Below are 27,209 nucleotides of genomic sequence, written 5' to 3' on the forward strand. Positions count from 1 at the left end.
TAGTCAGAGATTTAGGGACACCCACAGCCTGGGGCTATGTCCCTGACTATCCTGGCTCATAGCCATTGATGGACCAATCCCCCATGAACTTGTCTCATTCTTTTTTGAACCCGGTTATACTTTTGGCCGTCACAACATCCCCAGGCAACACGTTCCACAGGTTCGCTGAGTTGTGTGAAGTATGTTTGTTTTAAACCTGCTGCCTATTAATGTCATGGAGTGACCCCTGGTTCCTGTGTTATGCGAAGGGGTAAATAACACTCCCTTATTGACTTTCGGCACACCAGTCAGTTATAGACTTCTATCATAGTCCCTCTCAGTCGTCTCTTTTCCAAGCGGAACAGTCCCACTCTTTAATCTCTCCTCAAATAGAAGCTGTTCCATCTCCCTAATTGTTTTTGTTGCCCTTCTCTGTACTTTCCCCAATTCTGAGATATCATTTTTGAGATGGGGTGACCAGAACTGCACGCAGTATTCAAGGTGCGGCTGTGCCGCGGATTTATATCGTAGCATTATGACATTTTCTTATTCTCTATCCCTTTCCTAGTAGTTCCCAGAATGGTTAGCTTGTCTGACTGCCACTGCACAGGAGCAGATGTTTTCAGAGAACTGCCCACAAGAACAGACAACACCGTCCGAGCACTCAGAACCCTTATGCTTTATCCCATTAGGTATCCCAAAGGATGGACTAAGCCATCAAACTGATCCAGACTGGAATGTTTTTCTAACGATATTTAATATTCGTATGACGGTAGAATATAGGGGCTGTAAGGGGCATAAGGGCCCCATTGTCCTATACACTACACAAACATAGGCATAGATACAGTGCCTGCCCCAGAGAACTGGCAAACTCATTGCAGCACTGCAGGCAATAGCTCAGCTGAAAATGGGGCAATGGGCATCCCTGGGAATCCTCTAACAGCCCCATTTTCCTCTGATTGCTCTGGTCTTATCCTTTGAATTTAGGCTGTGGATTCAGAATACATTTTGGGAGGAAGCAGGGGAGAGGGGGAGTAAGGACAGCCCACCCGAGAGAAAGTGAAGCAGAGCAAGAGACAGATTTGGAAAACATAGAGGAGGAGGAGAGAGGGAGACCGAAACCCTGCCCAGTGCACTGAACGGTTTCCTCTTGCCTGGTTCTAAAACCTTCAGATTCCTTCAGACCTTCAGAGAGCCTGAAGTTTTCTCATCTCTACTGCCCTGTCTGCGAGGTATGGCACAAAACCCTTCTCCCTGTCCTTTCTCTATTTCAATTATTTCTCATCCCTTCATTATTGCTAATCTGATCAATTCCTGCAAAGCGTCTAATTACAGGAGTCTGAACTGTTAACTGTACAGAAAGTCTGCCCATTATTCCTAGATAGAGGGGGCATGCTTGGTTCTGTTGATAAACCAGTGCTTTATCTATCTATCTATCTATTTATCTATCTATCTATCTATCTATCTATCTAAAACTCACTGAATTCTTTCTCCTCCAGAGCTGAAAATCTTATTACCTTTCAGTTGCAGATTAACAGTGGTAACTGTTATGTGATCAGAAATACTGTATATGAGTTTGCAGTCTTTTCTGAGCTGGTTCAGTTCATCCTTTCTTTTGTTTTTCGGTTGCTACAAATAGATATCTGTTGATTTATTTGTTTAGAGAGAGGTGAAGTAGCAGCTTGCAGGCACATCACATTTATTGCACTGAGAATCAGATTTAATTATAAATCAGCCCCGATTAATTAAGTCCTGGGGCAGCATACTGTCATTTGATACCTTGGTGTCCCATGCTTTTGAAAAAACAAAGTTTTGCAGATTTTGTTCTCCTGAACCTTTTACCACATTCACTTCTTTTTTCTTTTTCATTTCTTTTCTTTTTCCTTCAAAGAAAGATATTCTATTCATTCTTTTTCTTCCAAACAGCTTTTGAAATTATGTCAGGTTCTTCTTATCCCTCTAATTGTTTTGTTTAATTCTAGCTAAATTGTAAAGGACAGGGATTGCAGAAGAGAAAACAGAATTTATTTTTTTTTAAAGCCCAGTTGAGAGGCATTAAAAATAAGGATCAGACACTTCCGTTATTTATGTTTGTCCAGAAGAACAAACCACTTGTTTTCTTTAAAGGCAGCAGCTGCCTTAGCAGTCCAACTGCCTCCCCCACAACCCAGAAGAAAAACTTTGTTTCAGAAGCATGGACACATTATTACCGCAAAGAAAAGAAAATTCAGTTGGATGGTGGCTAAATTCCCACTCAGACTGAAGGGCAGGATATTCCAGTGAATTTGAATTTGAGTACTTTCTCTTTATCAAGTTAAAACACCCGGAAAAAAACCAAAAACAAACGTAAAGGAACAAACTGGAAACTGCAACAGATTGTTCTCCTGGAAGGGTGGAAGAGACGGGGGGGAGAAATAGCTTTAAATGGAAATAAATGGCTGCAGTGTTCTGTGAAACAGTTAAAACAAAGCATTGTCTGCCACATAGGCAGAGGCAGGAGATGGGGAGGGGGGAAAGCGGGGGAAAGAGGAGGACCAACTTTTCAAACTTTTTTGCAAGCCCCACCTCCTGCAAAAACCTCTCCTCTGACATGACTCACCCCCACTGGAATGCTGGCTCCCATGGAAACCCTTGCAGGGTCCTCTGCTGGAGCCAGGATGTAGAGCCTTTATCGCTCAGACAAGCTGCTGAAGGCGGGGAGGGGATGTTCAGAGGGACCTTGGGCTCAGACAAGCTGCTGAAGGCTGGGAGGGATGTTCAGAGGAACCTTGGGGGAACGTTCTGCTGAGCCTTTGCAACCTGTCTAGAAGCTGCAAAGTCCAAGGGTGTCTCTGTGCAGCATCCAAAAGGCTTTAACGGGCCGTCTCTTCGTCTCTCCCCTTCCTCCTTTCTAGTCTTCTCCTGGCTTTTCCTCTCAAGTGTGCGTACGCTGGTTCAGAGGAGATGTCGCATTCTAACACCTAAGGAGGCAACAGGGCCTGGGTATTTTTGCAATAGGCACTGAAATATCCTTATTCTGAAGTGAATGACACCTCCACCCTAGGAATGCTGCATTTGATATGAATGAGGACAGGAGTCCAGCCCACGCGAATGAGAGTATTTTCTGCCTCATCACGGGGACTGTGTCCCAGGCAGAGGGCAGTAATTCACTGGGAAGGATTCAACTTTACTTTGGTTCCTTATACCGGGTAGCTTAGTCCAAGAAATGGATCAGAAAATAGATAGAGCCAAATTCTGCCCCTGACTCAGGTTGGGTAGTGCCCTGCTCTACAGGGAGTCCTGCTGAAATGAACGGTGGAGTAAAATACTGCTCATGGTGAGTAGGGGGTGGAGGAACCCAGCCCACAGAAATGTAGCGCTAAATATTTGCAATTCACCACAACACCTCTCTTCTCCCTTTGAAGTTGGCTCCACCTCTCCCAAGCTAAACCCATCCATTTAGCCCTAGCAGTCTCAGAGCTTGACAGACGGATTGCACCTACCTCCTGAAGCAACCAAGTCAGAGAGGTGGCTCACAGAGGGCTCGATCCTGCATGATGCTGTGAGCCTCCTGAGAGCACTCGACAGTCCGACTGCCAAGGTCCATGGAAAGTCCTCTCTGACCTGGGCTGCTTTCAAACCCGCTCTTCAATCGCGTTCCAAGAGAAATTAACAAGTCACTGTTCCATGGGGCAGTGACGCTATTGGCTCAATTACCACTTAAGCTAAGAGCCAGGGCTAAACTGCGTGGGTATTAATTCCGCCTGACTGATAGCCTAGGCCTGGCTTACACAGATTTGGGATCAATTTAACTATTCCCACAAGGGGGTGCGATTTTCTACTGAACTAGTTAAGTCGGCACAACCCCGAGTGTGGACAAAGTTACATCAGGATAAAGGTGCTTGTACTGTTATACCCTACTCCTGAAAGGAAAGAGGAATGAGCTATGCCTTTGTAAGCACCCTTATCCCAGTATTCCTGCAGCCACACTCGAGGGCTTGTACCGCTTTAACTATTCTGGTATCCCTATGGCAGTACAATTTTTTGTTTATGGACAAGCCATTTGTCAGTCTTAATCTAAGGATGTGGCTGCCGCCTTTCCACCTGGCTCTAAGTATAGTGCAGGTGTGGGTGTGCTGGTGAGGTGAGTTTCTGCAGGTGTTGGGAACCATCCAGGCTTCCATCCAACCCCAAATTCCTGCTTCGTCTCTCCTGAGATTTGGTGCTGAATGCTGACAGCCCCCCGTGAAACAGCTGGGCTCGCTGGCATGGAATCTGAACAGGGACCTGACCAAAAATACTGTCAAACCAAAGACCGTTCAACATGAACTTCACATTTATTACAGCAAACAACTTAGTCTAAAACCTGGTTTTACCCCAGCACCGATTTGTTAAATCAAATTGAGAAAGAGCCTTGTTTGCATGGCTCAGGCTCTGCAACCGCAGTGGGTTCACAGTGCTCCCGTTATGTTTATGTAATGGTTGTTTTCCTCCTGTGTCTGGACGTGCTTGGTATATGGCTATACGTCTACATGCTGGCCTTTTTCCACTGATATCCTCATCCCCTTTTATTTGATCTGAGGAGCTGCAATTTATTATAGATGCTGCAGAGCCTTTGATCACTAATAAATACTAAGGCAATATTAGTAACACACAATCAGTGATATCTTGCACCTTTCCTATGTTGACCCTCAAGAGCTTGAGAGAGGGAGGTGAGTATTATTATCACCATTTTACAGAGGGGAAACTGAGGCAGAGAGCAGTTAACATGTGATTTTGCCCCAAGTCACAAAACTAATCTGGAGCAGAGTCAGAAATGAAACCCATATCACCTAACTAACTTACCCTGCTCTAACCACTAGACCACACCCTCTGCTCTCAGCCACAACAGCAGTCTATGCTATAATAGCAATAGATTCTGCCTAGACTCCTTAAGGACATCACGAGCAGAGAGTGGCGATATAGATCTTTACATTCATCTGTTTCTCAGCTGTTTCAGCAGATGAAATTGAACTGCAGTTACTCTCAAAATGTATCAATCATCCAGATTGCAAAAAATGGCACCATCAAGCCATACATTAACCAACGGCTTTCCTAGTCCCTAGCAGTTTTATCTGAGCTGTGAGATCATCTCGGATCCCGAGCTATCAGCTGCAGACTGCTGCCCACAGATGGAAATGTGCTGTTCTTGTAACCCCAGCCTGCACTCAGGCTCTTCTGTATTATGTAAGTGCAGGAGGAGGGGGGTGCCCCAGGTCTTGCTGATTAGGCTCAAAAGGAAAAGCAACAAAGGATCATTTTAGACTCTCTAAAAAACCCAGAATACTTTGTCAAGGAACCCGGCCAGACGATCATTTCCAGGCTCACCACATGCCAACTCCAGCTACCACTGAGCTCCATGGCAAAACTCCCCTGGACTGTAAATGGAGCAGGAGCAGGCACTGAGAGATTTTATTCAAAGCACTAAACTAGTGCATCACATAGAGGAACTGATTCAGGCTGGAGGAGGGTTGGGCTTTTCTGTCCTGTCTGCATATCTTGAACTGGACTACAGGGGGAGGCCTCTCATAGGCTGAGCAGCACCGTTCTCCTCCCCTCACCCAGAACTAAACGTGGCATCCTAGGGGACTTACGTAACCTTGGCCTAGGGCGTCTGCCACATGGACTACGTCATAGCTTCCAAATGACTCCCCTCTGGAAAGGCTGTCCAGCTGTCCTGCCCTCAGATGTTCCTTCTCATCCTCCAGGAGAACATCCAGAGAGAGGAGAGGCAGAGGGGGGCAAGATATTTGGGTTCTGTCTCCTCAGAGTCACTTGCTTCTGAAGAGAACTCAGTGCAAAATTAGTTTGTCCGAAACTAATAAATGCAGTGTAGAATGTGCCCCGTATTTCAGGATATAATTGGGTGGGGGGAAAGCTTTTTGATTATTTTAAAAGCAACAAACCAACAAAACTAAAACATAACGTAAAATTTAAAAAGTGAGCAGCTTCAAAGCAGTAAAGGAGTTGCCATTTTGAGCCTAATTTGAAGTGATATGTGGATTTATTTTAGTTCCTGCCCATGAGACTACCCTTCCATCAGCAAACCTCTTTTGCTGGCCCAGTGCCTACAGATGTCCGAGGCCTCCAGTCTGAGGGTCTCTTATACAGAAGAGATGATAAAGAACATGACAACTTCTCTGCTAGCATCTGCTAGGAGCTAACACAAACCCGCCAACAAGGCAGAGGCCAGCCTCCGAAGAGTTGTCTCATCTGGCTGTGAATTCGGTGACCTCACACCAAGACAAAGTTGACTTAGTGGAAGCCATGTCCATCTCAACTCTTGTGCTCTTCTAAGTTTATTCGCAGTATGCATATATTTCAAACAGTGGTGAAAGGTGATTGGTTCAGGAGGGAGCTAAGCTAATGATGGTCGTATCTTTATGTGGTGACTCCTATCCAAATGGGTATTCTGAAAGGTTTTAAGTGGGAGCCAAGTGTTGCCTAGGCCTTGTGTTAGAGAGGGGTAAATTTGACCCAAAGTGCTTTATACATTTAATGACCTGATTTTATGCATTGCATCTACTGGAATCACTCTGCTAACCAGCAAAGTGCAGCCACCTCAGGAGTGAAACGTGGCAGCTGCGTTTAACAGCCAGTGAGAGATTCAGTGTTTTCGGAAAGGTGAGGAGACAGGCTCATGGCTAGTCCTGATGAGTTATGTTAGAGGTTGGTTGAGCGGATACAGAGCAGTCAGCATTTCCTGAGTTTAGCAGAGCAAGTCCTGATGCCCTTATGTTCCTAAAGTAACATCCCCAGGGAGGAATATAGGAGTGTCTTTTTAGATGAACAAGTGGGATCTAGGCCTAGTTCCTCACTAGTGTAAGGTGTCCTAGGGTAGGAACTAGGGGTCATACTCAGGTTTTAACAGTGATGATATTTCACTAGCAAAATCCTGGTTTATGCACAACTCTTGCTGGTAAAATAAAACCCTCATAATAAAAAAAAAGATCCGCAATCAATGACACAAGTGTATTATCCTTTATATTATGATAACTGAGATCAAGGACCCCATTTTACTAGGCATTGTGCAGATACTAAATGAAAACAGTCTGCCCCACAGAGCATAGGGTGTGAGGGGAAACTGAGGCACAGTGTGGTGAAGTGACTTGCCCAAGGTCACACAGTAGTTCAGCGGCAGGGCTAGGAACAGCAGGCAGGTCTCTTGGGTCCCAGTCTAGTGTCCTAGCCCCTAGACCACACTGCCTTTCTCTAAACAAAGAAAGGGAAGTATCTGGAATGTGCAGCCCCCTGGGGCCAGGATTGTGGCAGATGGATGGCGAAGTTCAAGCATGTAGGAGAATAATAAAGTCTAGGGAGCAGCCGCAGCAGCAAAGAGGGGTGGTGAGGGTCAGGAGAACGGCAGGATCCCTTAGAGATGAGGATGAGGGGAGGTGCTAGTCCTGGAGAGGCCAAATGGGGCCAGCTGAGCACAGAAAAAACTAAACCAGGCCAAGGGGGGAGACAACACAGGACCGCTGCAGGATTACAATGCAGAGCAACTAGATATTATAGCAATAGCCACTTGAGAAAGGCAGACAAGCAAACGACAAACATTTCTGATCCCCGACACGAAGGCAGCAGTAAATTCGTGAACAATCTGAAAGACAATGGGGCAGATTCTGCCCCTTCCCTGGTTCCCCCCAACCTTTCTGCCAGGGGATTTGAACTGCAGGGGAGTTCCCCCCAGCACAGGGGCAGCATAAGGCCAAAGGAAGTGGCCCTGCTGTGCAGCTCCCATAAGGGCATGGCAGGGACACGGCCAATGATGAGAGGACGTGTGTCACGGAAAGTGGGAGCATGTCCAGAGATTGGCTATTCTGAGCTGCAGAGCAGATTATAGGCTGCCAGGCATGGCGGCTGCTGTGAATTAGAATAGCCCTGGCTGGATCCAGGAGCAGCCCAGCATAAGGGAGCTGCAAACGCAGCATTTGACCCTCAGTGCCCACCCTCTCTCCCCCCGCCACTCCCAGGCTGCACCTTCTGAGACGCAGAGCACAGAATCAGGCTCCTGGAATCTCAGCTGTGCTGGGTTTGAACTGTGCCCAGCACAGCGTGACCCCGGTCTCGGTTCACCGCCGTAATAAACACCACAAACAGTAACAAAAAAAAGCAGGTTTGTGAAAAGATTCAGGGGATAAATTAATCCAGGGGCTCCTGCCATTTTCAGCATTGGCTGCCCCAACACCTTGTCAATTAGCCACAGAGTCGGGCTTGTTTATACCCAGACTTCAGTGATATTCAAACATAGTAGGAATGGTGCGAGCTGTTCTGGACAAGCAACTCTCAGCAGGTCATGACCACGGCTACCAGGAAGCCAGCCTTGTTCATGAGCATCAGAGGCCTGGTGATCCTGGATAAGCGCTGTATGTGGGTCAGCCACTGAAATCCACAGGAGGTGCGCCCATCTTCTTCCCAGACCCACCTGGAGTTCAGCAGCCATGCTGGGGGGTGGGGAGGGGTCCTGGTTGTCAGTGTTCTCCCCTGAAGCTGTGGTACAGGACACTGCCAGAAAGAGGATACTGGGCTAGACAGACACTGGTACGGGACACTGTCAGAAAGAGGATACTGGACTAGACAGATCATAGGTCTGACCCAGGCTGTTCCTATGTGTGATGCTGCTGGGTCAGCTTCATTTTCCTCATTTGTTCCTTGTGGGCTGGGCGGGAACGGAGCCTTCGACATGCTAGATCTCGGCACCAGCCCTGTTTTATCCCCTCCAAAGTATCCCTATGCTACATCCCTTCACCTTTGCCTCTAATGCCCGGTCCTAAGTGCTGAGGAGAGCCACGTGCAAGGGCAGAGCCCAGCAATGCCAATTCCAAATACTTCAGAGAGGTGAATGCTGAGCCCTGTGAGGCTCTCTCTTCCTCTGCTGGTTCAAGGCACTTCCAACCACAGCTGGGTCAGAGCCAGGGGTTCCCAGGCAGAGGTACCAAGTCTCTCATGGTAGCCTAGGTCACTGAGCTCCTGGGATGTCCCATGGGCTTTTTCAGAAATTCCTCTCTCATCTCATGAGGGCTCTCAAGGCATCCTCACCTTGACCTGCCCTCAGAGTCTGGTCACAGTCTCTGTCCATTGCACCAGCTTGCAAGATGTAGTATTGGGAGGGCATTAGGTATTCAGTGGAAACCTGAACAAGCCATTGCAACTCCCCAAGCATTGCCCGAGCATCACCATCTGCTGAAACGCAGGGCGGAACTTACTGGAGACAGGAACATGCATTGGACGTGGTGGGATGAATAGATACCCTGAGAGCCTGCAAAGAAGATTGTGCTGTCCCTGTCCTCTCCATGGTAGGTAGAGAACTGGGAAAGTATCCTCTGTGACTCACACCATGGTGGAAAACCTTCTGCTACAGCACTAGCATGGTGGAGCTATTGCCGAGGGGCTATATTACCACATGAGAACGGCCAGACTGGATCAGACCAAAGGTCCATCTAGCCCAGTCTGACAGTGACCAGTGCCAGGTGCTTCAGAGACAATGAACAGAACAGGTAATCATCAAGTGATCCATCCCACTCAGCATTTAGGAAGGGCCATTCATCGCATTGCTAAGCAGCACGGGTCTTCCAGACCCTGAAAAGTCCTCAGTTCAAAGTCTCAGTGCAGCTCCTCTCGAAGGCTGGGGGTATATGAGAGTTTCTTTTAGTTTTGTTTTTTAAATAAACTTGTTTTCCTGCCTCGGGTGCGAGACATCTATGCTGTGCTTGTTTGCCTGGAGAGTTTATTCAAGTCCCCCCTTCCTCCAAACACAACAGTGGGACCTCAGAGCGTCTCCTGGCTTCTAGTGAGCATCCGATTCAGAGACCGCGGCTCAGCACAATCCTCTGATGTTGGACGGGTTTAGAGATGGGGACATGATCTACATGCAATCCAGGTTGGTTGGGGGGGCTGCACTTTTTCAACGCAAGCCCATTCTCCCCATTCAACTCCCCCTTCCTCTGTGCTCAGCACGGTGAAGTTTCCATGCCTTGGACAGAATGGAGCAAAAGGCAACTTCCAAGCCAAACAACCCCTGTTAAGAGAGACACAAGAGAAGCCCTCACAAGCCAGGGGACGGCAGCGGTGGAGGAAACAGCCAGAATCGGCTGTACTTTTCCACCCAAAATGCCCATCAAAAGGGGAAGAACTAGTGACCTCAGCTTCAGGTCTTGGCAGCGACCAGGAGAGCTTTCAGCAGCCTCCAGAGCAAATAAAGGAGAGAGGAAGGGACTTGGTGTACGGAACAGGAGGATGGGGGCGGAGGGAGGACCCTGTACGCACTAAGCAGCAGCCAAACTGCAGGAAATAGATTTCCCCTTCACCCCCACCCCCTGCTTCTCAGCACAAGAGCCTCTGATACCGAAATGTCAGCGGCTGCTCTATAGCCATTGGCTACCGTGCAGACCCACCGAAATCCACGGTACCACGGCTCTCTCGCATCCCGGGGGGGAGTATATCCAGTATATCCATACATCTGTCACGCCTCTGTGAAATATGTCACGGTCTGTAAATTGTGAAATATTACATGCTCAGCCAGTCTTCCCACTTACGCTACAGGCCCGCATGCTATTTTAAATAGATTTCAATGTACCTGTAGCTAAAACGGCCTGCATTTTAAAAAGCATGAAAACAGGCCGCTCTGTGGCTAGGTGAGATATCATTTTGTGTATAGGGAATCTATAGGGCATTCTCCTTTGTCCAATGCAATTGGGAAGTGATCCTGGCTGGAGTAATTGGTGAATTAAATAGTCACGCAGCTACATTTAGCTAAGCCTTTCTGGGCACAGCTCGGTGTAATTCTGTGCGCTCCCATCTCCTTTTTCTTATGAAAGGCAGATGCTCCAACTTGGTTTTAGGCAAGAAGAGAGCAATAGAATCTATCTGAGTTAAGCCAGCCTTTCTTAGATGGTCTTCGGCCGTTAGCTTTTTGGCAGGGCGGGGCTATGCAGGAGCCGTCATCCTCGAGCTGCTAAAAGACAGACAGACATTGAGAAGGACTCTTGATTGTCCCCTCCTAAAACACAGGACTTGTTCACCTCTCACTTACCTTGGGGATTAGCTCCAGTTACCACTGGTATAGACAAACCATTCCAATCCCCCAGTGTAAACAAGCAAAGCTGCTCTCAGCCGAGATTTGCACTGGTGCAGTGCCTTCCTGTTGCAGGCAGGGTTAGGTTGCAGCAGTGAAAATGGGGGGTTCTAGCGGATTTGCCGAAGAGATGGTGGCCAACAATGTAGACAAGGGCTGAGAACCAGCTTGGGAACTTTTATTCTGAGTAATTCTCTGCCCCTTACCAGGGGGGAGCTCTCTTTCAGAGCGTCACAGCCTAGACAGCTGCCAGCAGAGACAGGCGGATGGGAAAGCGATTTGGAAGGCATGGGACAAACGCTGGGTTTTTTTGCTTTCCCGAGAGGGAGGCGGCGGTGAGAACTTCCGCTCACACCGTTGCTCCGTCCCACCGCCAGATGCGAGGCCTCTGCCTGCATATTCAGCACCCAGCCTAGGTCTTTCCACCCTCTCCTTTCCACACTCAGAGGGGTTTGATCCCTCCACACAGGAAGCAGTGGGGGGAAACAAGGATTGATTGATTTTCCCAGCTGCCACTCTCGCTTTGGATGGATTTAAAACAAGACTCACTGCAGCTGGCACTAACTGGCCCGCTTTTGGCAGGCCCTGCAGAGAACCCAAGCACTGAATGGGCCTGAGACCCTGATCTCCCCTCTCAGTCCTAGGGGGAAGGGGAAGGATTCTGCCGCCTCCTCCCGCCCCTGTGCTCCGTTCCAGCGGTGGACAGGGGCTGCAAAGCGCCTGCAAGCAGCCTGGGGAGACTTCCCCAAGTGCAAGCATTACATAGGGTCGCCATGGGCAGCCTTGCATTGTCCCCAGTGCAAGCCCCAGTGACGAAATGGGCTGGGGGCAGAGGAGTGACCGGAAGAGGGGGCAGGGCCATAGCATGGAACGCTATGGACATTCTGGGCGGCATGAAGGCCCATCGGCAGACCAGGCTGCTCCAACTTACACCACTCTGGTACCTGGAGCAGCCCAGTTTCTGCAGGGTGCAAAGCTGGTCTCAAGCCCCCACCCCGGCCCGGGACACAACCCAGAGTCCGTTCAAAGTCTCTCCAAGTCAGTTTTGAGGCCCATTGGCAGGGCAGTGTGGGGAGCCTGCACTGCTGCAGTCCCTGCTCTACTGGTCGGTGGATCAACAGAGGGCATCAGTCTCCTGGGTTTTCCTCAGTTTGTCTGTCTAAGGACTGGGACACTACTCAGCCGGAGAAGGCCAGGTAGGTTGCAGGCCTGAATGCAACAGCGGGAGATAAAAAGTTAAGAGCGGCAACAAAGATCTCAGCCCTCTGGGAATGCAGGGACTGGGTGAGCTGCCTCCGCTCACACACCAGCAGCCATGCTCGGCAAACACCAAGGCCCTGTGTACGAAAAGAAAATGATCTGGGCAATGCCCCAGCCCCTTTGACCAGGGTCCTTTCAAACAGGGTGGAGATGGTTTGGCTGCTAATGCAGGCAGGTCCAGAGCAGAGAATGCCCTGCCATTGTCTTCAGCAGCTGAATTCCAGCCCCGCTCTGGGCCCAGCTTCTCCCGTTGATAGCGCAGGGGACTTGCACAGGCAGGATATTGGAGTCCCTGCATTTTTGGCTGTCAGTTCATTCTGGGAGTCAGTTTGTGCTGGTGCCTGGAGAGCAGAAAGTGCCTCGGGAGCCCACTGAGGGACTAAGGGCTTGTCTATACAGGGGGAAAAGCCTGCAGTAGCTGGTGTGCACTAGCTACTCCACATTGACTCCCTGTGTGGACACTCCTACTGTGCACTACAAGCGTCTTTGTGCGTATTAGCTTAATGCTCTTTGGAAGTGTAGTAAGCTAACCCATCTGAGGGTGCGCTAGTGTGCTGTGAGAGCGCCCATACTGGGAGTACAGAGCAGCTAGTGCGCTTCAAATTCACCCTAGGTCACTGAGCACTAACATCACTGCAAAGACAAGCCCTGAGAGTGAGCAATGGTACTGGAAAATAAGTGGGAGCCTTCATGAACTTATCTGAGATACACGCACAAAGTCCACTGAGCCCCCTTAGAAGACAGATGCAGATACTGTAGATCCTCCAATATGTTTTACAGGCGAAAGGTTGGACATTGGTTTGCCTACATTGCATCATGCAGGGAGTCAAGATTGATTAGCTTGACTTTTAAAATAAAGTGCACTACTGCAATCTTGAAGGTAGACATCGTCAGGGTAGGTTTGAGGCCTAATGACCTGTAGAGAGAGAGAGAACTTAGAGAATTTTGGGACTTCTTGAAACTTCTAAAACATCTGGAAAAGTTGTATAGGGTTCACAAGAGGTTAGAGCTTCATCCTGGAGTGTTCTCTTTCTTCCTCTCTCTTCCGGTCTCACTCTGACTTATTCTTTCTCTTTTGTTCCCCAGTTTCTCTTCTCTGAATGGAACGACATATGATGCTGTATGAAGTTGTATATGCTATACCTAGAGCTGGTCTAATCTTTTTCAATGAAAAACAACTGTTTGCCCCAAATAAACATTTTTGCTGAAGATTTTCGTTCTGATTGCAATTTTCTGGGAAATTTTCTGCAATTTTCAAGGGAAACAATGGAAACCAAAAACCCAACCATGTTTTTCTCATAAAATTTTCAATGTTCAAAAACCGTTTTTCCCCCCTACTGAAGACAGTTTTCGATTTCAGTTTTGCACCCAAAAGCCAACTTTTTTTTTTTTTTGCAGGAATATTTAAAAAAATGTAATTGGCCATTGTATAATTATAAAGTGCTTTGAGATCCTTAGATGGAAAACACTGCAGACATGAGTTCATGGTTATTAGCTGGACTCCTAGTTCGTGAAGGCCTTTTCCACCTTCCATCCAAGCTCTCTCCAGACCCAGCCCGGGGAATCAGTGACCCAGATGCCCTCCTGCCGTGAATTCTGCAGGTGATAAAGCTTCACTCGGTAATGCTAATGTCCAACCCTTGTTCTTTTTCTCTCCCGTTTATCCAGGCTTCATTGAAAGATGCGGGCCTGGATCTTCTTCCTTCTCTGCCTAGCTGGCACGGCACTGGCAACACCTGTAAGTATTGTGCCTGACCCTCATCCTGCCACCTTCCCTTCCCAGAATATGCAGTCCCGGTGCCAGGGCTCTCCCTGGGGGCACTGCCACCAGTAGAAGGTTGTTAACTTACACCCAGTGGTGAGCTGGAGCCGGTTCGCACCAGTTCGCGCGAACCGGTTGTTACATTTTGGAGCAGTTTTAGAACCGGTTGTTAACCCGCTTCCCTGCAGGGGGCGCTGAGGCTTTGATGGGCTCCGGCCAGGAAGTGATGTAATTCCTCCTCCGGCCACCGGGGGCGCTGGGCTGCGGGAGCCATGTGGGCTGCCCCCTGGCCCTGGGCGCGAGCCCTGGTGCTGCTGCTGCTCCCCTGCCCCTGGGGCTCCCGCTGCTGCCTGATGGGTCCCCGGCTGCTCTGCTGGGCCTGGGCTGCGTCCTGCTGCTCGGGCTGCTCCGAGCCGCTGTCTCCGTGAGCACCCACCACCCTGCCCGCAGCCACCCCCTGCACCCCCTGCCCACAGCCAGCCCCTGCCGCACCCCCTGCCCTGCCCGCAGCCAGCCCCTGTCTCCAGCCACCCCTGCACCCTCTGCCCTGCCTGCGGCCAGCCCCTGTCTCCAGCCACCCCTGCACCCCCTGCCTGCCTGCAGCCAATCCCTGCCTCCAGCCACCCCCTGCAGCCCCTGCCCGCAGCCAGCCCCGCCTCCAGCCACCCCTGCACCCCCTGCCCTGCCTCCAGCCACCCCCGCCACCCCCTGCCTGCAGCCAGCCTCTGCCGCACCCCCTGCCCTGCCTCCAGCACCCCTGCCTCCAGCCACCCCCGTACCCCCTGCCCTGCCCGCAGCCAGCCCCTGCTGCACCCCCTTGCCTCCAGCCAACCCCGCACCCTCCTGTCTCCAGCCAGCCCCGCACCCCTGCCCTTCCCAGCAGACAGCCCCGCACCCCCTGCCTCCAACTAGCCCTGCCCCACGCCCCTGTCTGCAGCTGGCCCCACGTCCACTGGTGCCCTGCAGTTCCCAGGGCAGTAACCCTGCACACCTGCTTCAATGAGGGGGGCAGGGAGCAGCTGGGACCCACACATGTGTACACCCTAGGGTGACCAGACAGCAAGTGTGAAAAATCAAGATAGGGGGTGGGGGGTAATAGGAGCCTATATAAGAAAAAGACCCCAAAATCAGGGCTGTCCCTATAAAATCGGGACATCTGGTCACCCTAGCACACCGCCAGGGCGTGGCGGGGACCCACACCTGTGAAACGGAGCTCATTTCTAGCTCAGGCCCATCTTTTTAAAAAAGAACTTTAGGCAGGGTTAACACACGGCCGTATTGTCCCGGACAGGTCAGGCCTTTTGGTTCTTAAATCGCCATCTGGGAGGAATTTAAAAATTCCTCCCGGGAAAATACGGACGTATGGTCACCCGGCTGGTACAAAAAATACATACTGGGGCACGTCCCTTACATCAGAACTTTTTATAGGGAACCGGTTGTTAAGATTTTGGCAGCTCATCACTGCTTACACCTCCCCAGTAAATGCCTAGGAAAATCCTGTATTGGGTGGGGTTTTTTCTGCATCGTGGCACTGACTTGACCCTAACTGTAACAGCCCCATTGTGACTCCCTTTTCGCAGATGGAGAAGCTAATGTGAACCTCATGGCCCATTTTCCCATCGGTTTGGGACCCTAACTCATCTTCAACCATCACCCACATCCTTGTGGTGCTATGGTCACTGCCCGATCTTTACCTGCTGGTTCCTATGAAATGCTTCTCTGTCTCCCAGTAAACCCTTGCAGAGGGGAGGAAGCCATGGAGCCATTGTGCGGGAGGTTTAGAATAAAGCATGAACAAGTGCCCGTGGGGGAACAGAACAGAATCCCACGGGAATGGTGCACTTACTGATTATGTGCCTTCTAAGCCCCTGCACAAACTCACGCCCCAGGGCAAGGAGCTTTCACAGGGGGTGCAGCCCAAATCAGGGCCTAGGCCAAAAGGGTAGGACTGCATGGCCATTAACCCTTTTGATTCTGAATGAAATAACCGGGCATAGCTGGGAAGGGAGAGAAAATGCTCCTCCTGGATAGCCAGAAATGGCTATGGGCCATCTGACATCTGGTGAAGGGGTTAAGGGACCAGGAGACCAACACGCGTTCCATCAGGAGCTGCTCCGAACAGTACCACTTGGGATCCCAGTAGCCACATGGTAGGGAGGGTAATTTAGCAATCAGACGCCTGGCACCTGAAATTCCAATACAGCCGGACTGTGAGTCAAAGGAGCTGGAACGTCCTCAGCCAGGCTTAACTCCTAAGACATTAGTTCAGATTCAGTAACCCAGTCCACTGGGGCGTCTAGCCCAAGCGGTGCTCCAAGAGTGGCCCTTGGAGAAACCTGTTGCCCCTTGTGAAGTCAGAGGTAGGGAAGATCTTAAGAGGGTCTCCACTAGTAAAGCAAAGATCCAAGAGAAGCTGCCCACGGAGGTGCCCCTCTCTCCTCTGCACATTGGGAGTCATGAATGTTATTAGCCCATTGGCCTGCAAGCACAGGCTCTCTGCGAGCTGCCACCCTGCCACTGGGTCAGGGGGAGTGCATACAGTGAGGCATTGCCAGCAGGGAGCTGCTGCCAGAGGGTTGAGTGAGAGGAAGCGAAGAGCAAGCTGAGATTGCAAGTTCTGTGGGGCAGGGACCCTCTTTCTGATCATTTGTTCAGCGCCTAGCACAATGGGATCCTGCTCCGTGACCGGGGCTCTTATTGCAATGCAAGGAATGAATACATAATAACAGTAATTAATAATTGTGTGGGAGGGGACTCGGCCTCACTGACACCCCCAAATGCCTCTTCCCAGGCGGGGGCCCTTGGGATGAGTATCCTTGTTCTGCGTTGAAGAGTGGAGCTGGAGCTGCTCGGAGGGCAGCAGATGGGGAAGGCTTTTCTTCGAGCCGAACTCTTTTCTGGCACAGCCCTGACATAGACCCCCGCTCATCCTCCGCCCATCTCCGCCCATCTCATGCCCCTACCAGACTCCACACAACATTTCTATTACGCTGACCAAGGGCTCAAGAATTCCCGCAGCTCAGCAAGGGGTGAGATACGGCTGCATCCCATGTCAACGACGTGGGAATGGCTGCCTCTCTCCATCAGGAGAGGTCCCACTTTGCTCCGGTGACGCTGTGCATTGACGAAGCGAACAAGGGCCAGGCACAGCTCTGAGTACCAAATGGCGGCCCTCTCTGCATACAGGCAGAGCGTGTAGAAGTGCAAAGGTGCGGGAAATAGAGACAAAAGACATCACTGTTTCATGGCTTCCCCAGCCGGCAGGGTTCCCCTTCCTGAGGATGCTGACCTGTCCACACGAGGATCTGGGCTCGGCTGTGAAAAGAGGGCCATGGGGCAGGAGATGTGAGATGTGGGGGAGGTCACGTTTCTGACAGCCCTTTCCCCCTTCTTCCTCCTTTCCAGCAGGAAGCCCTGCCAGATGAGATTGAAGTAGTGGAGGATCCTACAACCGTGGTATGAAATGACACAGCATTGCCTCTCTCTTGTACACTTTGGGGGCGGTGCTTGGGGTGGGGGCAGCGTGCAGCCCTCTGGCTGCCCCTACGTGTAGGACCTGGAGAGGGGCCATGTCGCTGCTTCCGGGAGCCACGTAGCACTCCCCCACATGCTGGAAAGGCCCACACCCATCTCCCCAGTGGGAGCTAAAGGGCCAGATTAAAATGACTGGTGGGCCGGATCCAGCCCATGGGCCGTAGTTTGCCCACCCTGGTTTAAAGATTTCAAGTTACAGAGAATCCACAATTTACACTAGTTTAAACCTGCAAGGACCCCTGCCCCGTGCTGCAGAGAAAGCAAAAAACCACCAGGATCTTTGCCAATCTGACCCAGGGGACAGTTTCTTCCAGACCCCAAATCTGGCAATCAGATAGACCCTGAGCATGTGGGCAAGACCCACCAGCCAGACATTTGGGAAAGAATTCTCTGTTGTGACTCAGAGCCCTCCCCATCGAGTGTCCCATCACCGGCCGTAAATTATCTGTCCAAGCTTTGGCTTCTGTGTGGAACCCCTCCCACCTTCTTTCAGTGGGACCTGCTAAATGGCACATGGTCAGATTTCCCAGCGAGCTCAGCATCCAGCACTGCAAATCTGTCCACTCCCTGGGGGCCGAGTTCTCGTACTAATTCTGGCCATAGTGACCATGCGCCGTATCCCACTGGCCAATCTGTGGCTGAGCCAGTCTCCTGCCTTCCAGGAGCCTGTCGGAGTCAATCCCGTCCAGGTGGAGGTTGGGGAGTTCGAGGAGCCCACCGAGGACGTGGAGGAGATCGTCGCTGAGAGTAAGTGACTCCCCACCTGCCCACTCCCCGCCCTGCTCTGCAGCATCCCAGCCCAGGGACCAGAGACATCTGTCCCTTCCTCCTGAGGGGGGATTGGGCTCAGATCCAGCTTTGCTTTCCCACCCCCTTTCAGATCCCTGCCAGAACCATCACTGCAAGCATGGCAAAATCTGCGAGGTGGACGACAACAACACCCCCATGTGCGTGTGCCAAGACCCCTCCACCTGCCCACCCAGCGTTGGCCTGTTCGAGAAGGTGAGCCAAGAAATGAAGCGCTATTAAGGAGGACAAGGATGGGAGAAGCCGAGCTGCTGTCTGTACGTCACATGGCGACTAGTCCGCGGCCCTGAATGGCTTCGGAGACTGATCATAGGTGATGGAGTCTTCCCCCGGGGTCACAGGTTTGATTCTGGCCCCGGTCACTAATTCCTCAATCTGGGGGCCCATCTGAAATAAGTTCGTTGCCTCGCTCTCGTTCCTGTAGGGAAGGCGTCAGGGCCAAGAGTTCGCCAGGCTGACTCGCCATGAGTCTCTCTAATGTTCTGTCCCCTTCCCCGCAGGTATGTGGCACTGACAACAAGACCTATGACTCCTCCTGCCACTTCTTTGCCACCAAGTGCACCCTGGAGGGCACCAAGAAGGGACACAAGCTCCACCTGGACTACATCGGGCCCTGCAAATGTGAGTTTGCATCTTCACAGGGGTAAGGAGGCCAACCGGCCCCCGCATAGCTCCTAACAGGTGTCTATGGCACATCTACTCGCTGCTCAGTAACCAGTTATCTCCAATGTCTGGCTTGCAGCCCTGCAGCTCGTCCATGGTGCTGGAGTATAGACTCCCAGTGCCCGGCACACACAAGCCCAGGATCAGCTGCCGCCTTCTAACCAAATCCTGAAAGGGCAAAGGGGCTGCAGGAAAGACCCTTCCTCTTCCCTCCATTAGAACCCATGAGCTGGGAGAGGAGGTAACCATTTAAGGGGAGTGGTCCCACAGTCAGGGCTGACGGGGGCCGATCATCTGTTTGTGCCAGGGGTTCCTGATCCTGCCTTTTAATAAGATAGTACATCCCCTGTCCCCTAAGGCCCCTGATGGGGCTTGCCCCACCGAATGGGCTGCGGTCAGGAAATTCTCCCCAGTTCTCAGTGTAAAAGCAGACAGGGACTGCCAGGAGAACGTACGTTCCTGCAGCATTTCCTGATCCTAAATGGGTACCCGCGTCCAGCTCCACCACCGTGACAACCTAGCCATCAGCACCTTCCCCACCCAGCACCTTCTGGGCACTTCTGCATGGGAGATCGGAAGGGCGTGCTGGGACTCTCTTTGTCCCTCAGCCCCCCCCGGGCACCCGCCCTGGACCCAGGTAGAATGCCACCAGCCTGTGGCACTCCCTGGCCCCAAGGCGCAGCACCAGCCAGGCTGGGGATGTGACCAGGGCTCTGCTACTCATTTATGAAGCAGCAGTAAGTGTCATTGGACTGGGCCCCCTGAGCTGGCTGCCTGCCTCTGCCCAGCACCGGCACAAGAGCTTGAGGTACCTTTGTGTGGCCACTACAGCCTGGCGCCAGCGTTCCTCCCAGGGAAACAGCCAGAATTTGGCCTTAAGGGTCGTGCTTTTTCCTACCGCTCATCTATCCTTGGGAAGGCCGCTGGGATCAAGCGCGGCCAGCACCGTTTCTCCCCAGCCTCTGATCTCATAAGCACACGCAACAGGCGCTGACAACGGCGCAGCGTGCCCCGCGGGCTGGAACTCTCCATTTGGTCCCACCGTCCAAGCCTGGCCCGTGACCGGCCCACGTGCCCAGACCCCACAACCGGTGCAGCCAGCCCTAGGGTCTCTGCCAGCTTATGTAATGCAAAGGGAAGGCGGCCTGCGGACTCATTGGAGCTGCCAGGGCAGAGGGAATTGCAATCACTAGACGAGCCCCACCGCTAAGCTTTTTGCTGGCTCAGCACTTCTGAAAGGCGGGAGGCCTGAAAGGAGCAGATTGTTTCATCCTGGAATGCCCATTTCAAATGCAAAGCTGGGTTCTGTTCAGACCTGCCCACCTCCCCCCGAGCTCTCCTTGAATAATAGCCTTATTGTGGTCAGGGTGTCTCTGCTAGACAGCACCTCGCAGGGGATAGGAGGCCTCTCAGGAGTATGATTCAGCAGAGAACTCCAGGTGACAATGAGGCCTCTGTATTTTATCCAGCACTTCTCTCTTAAGCCACATGCTGCTGGATGTCTTGCAGCTGGTGTTATTCAGGGAGCAGGGGTGGGAAGGCTTGTAGACAGCAGCTTATCACACAATGCTCCATGCAGAGACCCTTCATGTACAGGGCTGTATGGGAAAGCACCTTGATTTGCATTTGCTGGGGTTTCTAGGAGCAGCACCAGCCACCTGCTGGTAGTGGGAGTTTCAAAGTGATGATCTGGTGCCCAAAGAACCAGCTGCCCACACGGGCTGCATGTAGGGACCTGCCGTTTTACACAGGAGCCAGGTGCTAAACTCACGGGCATTTAAGGACAATGTAAAGTAAACCACGTAGGGCCGTTGACACCTGGTGGAGGGATGTTGAATCTCTTTAGCAACAAACCCAGATGTCAGATGATCAGTTCTCTACATTTATCTGCATGTTCTTTAGCCACAAGGGACCACTGCAGGAAAATGGAATCTGTATACCATCAGATTTTCATCTGCTCCTGCTGCTTATTCCCTACTCGATCATCCTTAATCCTCTGTGGGCGACGGAATAATTTCCACAGCAATCAATTGGCAGGGAACAGACCGAGGGTTTGGACTCCGGGTGAGAAATAGGTGGCAGGAGCTGGCAGGCCCCTCAAGCAGGAGAAGACATTCAGGAAGACATCCCTGGTAGCAGGGGGCTGATCAAGAAGAACCATTGCATTGTTTCTAAATATAAAACGTTTTCCTACGCCTCTCCCATTCCCCCCACCGCCCAGATGGCTGCAGCTCGCCAATAAATCGGTGGTTTGCTCTTTCCAAAACAAGCTTGATCAGCACAGCGGCTGGTGTGTTTTGCTTCCCGCAGCGTCCCCGTCCCGTGCGGGCAACAGATTCCTTCACAGCGTCTCATAGTAGCTGCAGCAGAAAGCTCAAGTGATTAAACCAAAGCCCCAGGCGCCGTTTCTGGTGGCAGGATGGGAAGCAAGAGGGGGTGGGATGGGGTTTCGCCGGGTGACAGCAAACAGAATGCAGGCTCACGCTAGCTTGACTGTGGCAGACAACAGCACAGAGCCACCAGGTTTATGGATTCCTAAGTTAAGGCCAGAGGGGACTGTATGATCATCGAGTCTGACCTCCAGCAATAGGATTTCCGCCTGGTGGTTTTTACACTGAGCCCAGAGATTCATGGTGGAATTAGAGGAGACTTCCCCTTCTGCCACCATGGCTGGATCGTTCATGGGCCTCCATCAGTGGGGCTGCATGGAAGGGTTGGTCCCAGCAGCCCCAAGGGAGGTAGGGGTGTCCCCAAGACAGCGTGTGCTGCTCTGGGGGAAGAAATGCAACCACAAACCCAGCAGAAAAATGCCTGGATACATAAATTGTAGCAGGCCGCAGCAAACAGCAGAGCCGAGGTGAAGCCCCACCCAGCGGCTCAAGGGCCGAGAAGGCGACATTGTCTTGAATGGGCGTCCTGTTCCGGTCCCACTAGGGAAGCTGGGCAGGGCCCCACAGGGGAGAGACCTGGGCAGGGCCCCACAGGGGAGAGGCCCGGGCCGGGCACCGCGCTGATGGCTCTGTGCTTGGGTTCCAGACATTCCTCCCTGCCTGGACACGGAGCTGACCGAGTTCCCCCTGCGCATGCGCGACTGGCTCAAGAACGTGCTGGTCACCCTGTACGAGCGCGACGAGGACAACAACCTGCTGACGGAGAAGCAGAAGCTCAAGGTGAGCGGACGCAGTGTCCGGGCGTGTGGGGAGCCCTCCCCGGTGCCCGCCGTGACCCAATCCCGTGTGCCCTGGTGCCTGCAGGGAGCTCCGCTAGTGCAAGGTGGATTCCAGCCAGCACACGGTGGCGCGCCCCTGAATCCCAGCCTAACTGCAGGCTGGCGTGTGCAGACAAAGCTCACCCTAGTGAGCAACTCAGAACGCCCCCGTTCACACACGCACCAGTAATACTCTTCCTCGTTAGCACTCCATCGTCCTAGAGCAACCCCCTGCCCAGCCAGCCTCTTTGTCCCCCTTTGACAGCGACCCCCTGTCCAGGCGGCGGGATCCCAGCCGCAGTCACCAGGCAGCTTCACGAGGTCTCTGCTTTCACAGGTGAAAAAGATCCACGAGAACGAGAAGCGCCTGGAAGCCGGCGAGCACACCGTGGAGCTGCTGGCCCGCGACTTCGAGAAGAACTACAACATGTATATCTTCCCCGTGCACTGGCAATTCGGGCAGCTGGACCAGCATCCCATTGATGGGTACGAAGCTCCCCTCCCAGCCGGGGCTAGGGGCTGATTCCCTGGCCTTTCTCTGCCGGTTTGCTGGGCTCACGCTCAGATCAGGTCACAAGTGCACTGGGTGTCTCGGTCTTATCCCAGCCCCTGAGTGTCTGTGCACATTGCCGAACCACTGCACATGGTGGCAGGAGTTCGGTGCTCCAGAGAAGCCCAGGAGCGGGCAGGACATCGGTAGGTTCAGGTTGCGGTGCACTGGCAAAGCAGCCGGGTGGGGATCAGCACTGGCACGGCGGGAGGCGATGCAGGGGAGGATGGCAGGGAACTCAGCAAGCCGGGCATGGGGCTCGGGACTGGCAGGGCTGAGGGATTCAAGGCTCAATTAGCAGAGCTTTGCCGGGGAGAGGCCTGCCCTTTGCCTGGCTCAGATCCAGATGGCGACGGATCACAGCACGGGCAGGCTAGCAGGAAGGAACGGGCTGTGCAAGGAAAAGGATGCCGAGCCCCGCTGTGAAGATGAGGATGATAAGACGCTATAAATACATGCAGCATAGGGGGAGATTTGCGAGCCAGCATTAACCCTCTGCGCTCTGTGCTCCATGCCTGCCTTTACTGGGCTGTGACGGGATAAACACCCATGGGTCTGCGTTGCTGTTGGGACAGCGCTGGACGGCTCAGGTGGCCAGAGAGTGGTCGAGGGAATGAGGTCACTGACCACCGGGTGGACGGTTTCCAAGGGAAGGCGTTGCTCTTAGCCAGACCCCATGTCAGCCGCATGACCCGCTGCCCAGGCCTGGCCCAGCGCAGACTGAAGCCAATGGACTCCATTAACTCCATTGGGCCCTGGAGCTGGTCCAGAGAGCGTTCTCGGGTGGGAGGACGTGGAGTTGAGCCCAGGGGGAGGACAGGGGATGTGGGAAGAGGGAGAAGCAGTCTGAGCAGAGACAGCAGCCCCATGGGATGGCCCCTGTGAAGACTGCTCGCCCCCTTCCACTCACCCCGCCCCAGCAGTCCCACTGTACCAGAAGCCACACACGGGGGATGGGGAAGGAGGGTGCAGCGACACTCCCCGCCCCATCAGCAGAGCGAGGCTGTGGTGCATTGTTGGGGAGACTCTGGCCTGGGGCTCAGACCATCTTGGCTCTCCTGGCAGATACCTGTCTCACACCGAGCTGGCCCCACTCCGAGCGCCTCTCATCCCCATGGAGCACTGCACCACCCGCTTCTTTGAAGAGTGTGACCTGGACAACGACAAGTACATCGCCCTGGAGGAATGGGGCAGCTGCTTTGGCATCAAGGAGAGTAAGTAGCTGCTGTCCCCGCCCTGGTGGCAGCTGGGGACAGTAGCGGAAGGGGCAGGCAGAATGCAGGGAAGGGTGGGACTGGTCCGAAGACAGCTCTCAGAGATCCTCGCTGACCAAGGGCTAAAGAGAAGGCAGCAGCAAAGGCAGGGGGTGATTTGTGCATCATTTACAAAGCCTAGTCCTAATCTGTGAGGGGCATCTTTCCCTGTCGGCCCGGAAGGCGGCGGGCACCCTTTGGCCACTAAATAAATAACAGCACAAATAGAATTAATGCCTTTGCTTGTCAAAACACTCTCCTACTTGGGGTGACCTCTGCCCCGGCCACAAACAGGGCGGAGAAAATCCTAGAAGCTTAGGCAATGGGGACAGGGGGGAAAAGATCTATTGGTTCCTCCGCGGTGGGATTTTCAAAAGTGCTCAGCGTTGGCCCAGCTCTCCCCTTCTGGCGTTAGGGCTTTTGTCTACATGGCCCTGCAGTTCGGACTACAGGGGAGGGAACCACAGCCCGCACTACTGCGCTGCATTGTAACTGCCCCGTGTGAATGCTGCGGGTGCAAACTGAAAGGGATCTAGTTCATATTCCTGCTAGTCCTATTTAATAAGGATGGCGTATCTCCTGAACCGCACAGGATTCATTAGGCTGATGAGCCCCAGCACAACGAACCCCCAGGCCTTCAACCGAGGCCTTGTTTATTATGATTTAACATTTCTACTGTGGTAGCACCTCAAGGCCGGACCCAGTTGTGCGAGGTGCTGTACAAATACATAGCAAATAGCAGGCCCTGCCCCAAAGAAAGCGTGTGCTAGTGAAGAATATCAGAATAGATGGCAGTGCTTCGGAGGCAATAAACACGACGGTTGCTATTTCAGAGAGCACCTGAGTGACCCCCCCTCCCCCTTAACCTTGCCTAGATGTTATTGTTGCTGAGCGAATATCTGCTTGTTAACTTCCCACATACCTGGGAGCCATTGCTTAGCTTTGCCAAAACCCAACAGATCACTGCGTCCACCACAAAACAATTGGGTGTGGAATGACTCCCGATTGGGTCATCTGCCGTGGAGACTGAACCTGGGAAGGAATCCCTGGGAACTTTAGGTCTAAAAGGAGGAGCTTTTACCACATGAGCTAAAAGCACCCATCCTGAGAGCCTTCAGCAGCACAGAACTCACACCTCAGGAGGAGACGGGTGCTGAAGTGGCTTTAAATTAAGCATGTGCTATAGGCTATGATCCCTCCCACAACATGCCCCTTCCATGACCAGCTCTGCCCCCCAGAGCTTTCAAAGGGCATGTGCCAGGGGAATCTTCCTCCTCCTTTGAAGCCCCTCCATGCCTTTCCAGCCTTTTTACTGAACAAGAAAGGAGTCAGAAGAGGGGTGAGTCTGATAGCTTGAAGGCAGTAGTAGTCATTAACGTCTCTGTGCGATGTAACCACTAGAGGGGGACAAAGACCCACGCGGCATTAGCCTGGGTTACATACAGCATAGTCTGAATGCTAGTGAAGACTTTAACTTCTTCTCTCTCTCCTTTTGCAGAGGACATTGACAAGGACCTCGTGATCTAAGCCAGCAGCTTCCTTCTCTGTTGCCTCCTCTTTTCTTTTCTTTTTTTACCTCCTGTTTCCTTTTATTTTTAAACCTTTTTTGTTTTGTTTTTTCCCCTGGGGACAAGGTGCTAATATAGATCTAAACGTATATTAACGGTGCTAAAAGAGACAACAACTTATGGTTAGTAGCCTAATGAATACCACTAGAATACTCTGCTCACTCATCCATTTCGGTGAGTTCTTCTCTGCTCTCTGATTCGACAATGACGTTACAATAACCAGCCCTGTTCCTGTGCTAAATAGCTACTCCCTCATCTTATCCGCTCTTGGATTTTTTTTTCAAACTCCTTACTAACATGTTCTTCAGATCTTTCAATGTAAAGGAAAACCATCCCAGAGGATTAACTCCCTGATTTCCAGACAGCAAGTGAGGGAAGATGTATCCAGAGGATGTTAGAAGATTGGGCTTTCCAAAGTTTAGCGGAGCAATTGGTGGTGAAAGTTTGGGGTGCTGGATTTTAGTTCCTGTTAGGGAGGATGGAGAAGGGAGTGGGATAGACACTGAAGATCCAGAATGGCAAAATTTAAATTCCCAGGGCTTGAATTTATTAATAATTGGGCACAAATAGTTTTTAAAAAACGCACAAATTAATTAAAACCCATCATGTAAAATCCCCTCTAAAAATAAAGGTTTGAAAATGCTACATGCTTTATTATTACTCGGTGATTGTATTGTTCTTGTGTTTTCCATGCTTTAAAGTTAGCTTTTGGTGCTGACATGTTTGGTGGTGGTATTTTTATTTGACCTTGCTGATGCGATTCCACTGGAGCCAAGACAATGGTCTCTGTGGCTTTCGCGACATTTCACGTCCCCCGCATGTCACTTCCCATCCCAGCCTCTGCCACTCTTAAATTCCAGCCCTGCTCCACCAGGGAAGCTCTGTTCAACGTGGAGGCGAAGCTCCTGCTCAGAAAGATGCGCGTGACGTAGACAAGCAAGTGTTTGCTTTTTTTGAAGCTGTTGTGGTGTTTCGATTTTGTTTTGTTTTCGTTGGGGTTTTTAATGGAGTGGGTCTCTACAGACTCACAGGAGATGGTTAGATCTCGCAGGCTGAGAACTCTTTTTACCTCTGAATGTTCCCCAGTGCCTTTTATTATTAAATTCTTGCCACAGTGTGAGCAATCTGACGAGTCTCTCGTAATAAAAGATAATTATTTGAAACCGTGACACTAAACGAGCTGACGCTATTTCCGGTCTCCCTGTCTGTTTCTTGTCATCCTCATTTGGAGGTCAAAGCGGAACACCCAGGTCAACTTCTAGGAGTTGAAGGTCATGCCAGGTGCCATTTGAAAGCTAATGCCGCCATGAACTGCAGTCACAAACCTTGGACCTTAACATTCCCGCTGCATGATGAACCTCACTGAATAACACTACGTTCTTGGAACAAAGAAACCGTTTCTCTACAGAACTGGTAGAATTTTAAAGAGCCCTGGCTGTGGGTCACACCTCTGGCTGGGGCCTAATCGCAGTGCCATGAAGCAACGGGTCTCCTCACCTGCTTAAAGCATTTTGCTGAATCAGAGCCCGAGTG

The 27,209-nt window shown here is 51.8% G+C and overlaps 1 protein-coding gene across 4 annotated transcripts; it reads left to right on the top strand.

Moving 5' to 3' along the window:
• Positions 1 to 843: 843 nt before the first annotated feature.
• On the top strand, positions 844 to 26,845 carry SPARC (secreted protein acidic and cysteine rich). Of its 4 annotated transcripts, none has more exons than XM_007071510.4 (10): positions 844 to 1,211; positions 14,000 to 14,069; positions 17,499 to 17,549; positions 18,290 to 18,374; positions 18,508 to 18,629; positions 18,935 to 19,055; positions 22,134 to 22,267; positions 22,643 to 22,791; positions 23,921 to 24,069; positions 25,607 to 26,845. In XM_007071510.4, exons 2-10 carry the CDS (start codon positions 14,013 to 14,015, stop codon positions 25,633 to 25,635), a joined length of 897 nt encoding a protein of 298 aa, XP_007071572.1. In that variant the 5' UTR covers positions 844 to 1,211; positions 14,000 to 14,012; the 3' UTR covers positions 25,636 to 26,845. The 4 variants fall into 4 exon arrangements, with proteins under 4 accessions (XP_007071572.1, XP_027689448.1, XP_043377197.1 ...); XM_027833647.3 differs by having other exon boundaries at positions 1,021 to 1,211; positions 17,502 to 17,549; XM_043521262.1 differs by having other exon boundaries at positions 1,063 to 1,210; positions 13,990 to 14,069; positions 17,502 to 17,549.
• The last annotated feature ends 364 nt before the right edge of the window (positions 26,846 to 27,209 follow it).

This window comes from Chelonia mydas, chromosome 8 (assembly GCF_015237465.2).
Source record: "Chelonia mydas isolate rCheMyd1 chromosome 8, rCheMyd1.pri.v2, whole genome shotgun sequence".
NCBI classification, from domain to species: domain Eukaryota; kingdom Metazoa; phylum Chordata; order Testudines; family Cheloniidae; genus Chelonia; species Chelonia mydas.

What these genes read in the sequence shown, in the direction of transcription:
- SPARC (XM_007071510.4), top strand. Translation starts at nt 14,013, where the DNA reads ATGCGGGCCTGGATCTTCTTCCTTCTCTGCCTAGCTGGCACGGCACTG. An exon ending in GCACGGCACTGGCAACACCT is followed by an intron (nt 14,070 to 17,498) that starts GTAAGTATTGTG and finishes CCTCCTTTCCAG; the next exon opens with CAGGAAGCCCTGCCAGATGA. An exon ending in GACCAGCATCCCATTGATGG is followed by an intron (nt 22,792 to 23,920) that starts GTACGAAGCTCC and finishes CTCTCCTGGCAG; the next exon opens with ATACCTGTCTCACACCGAGC.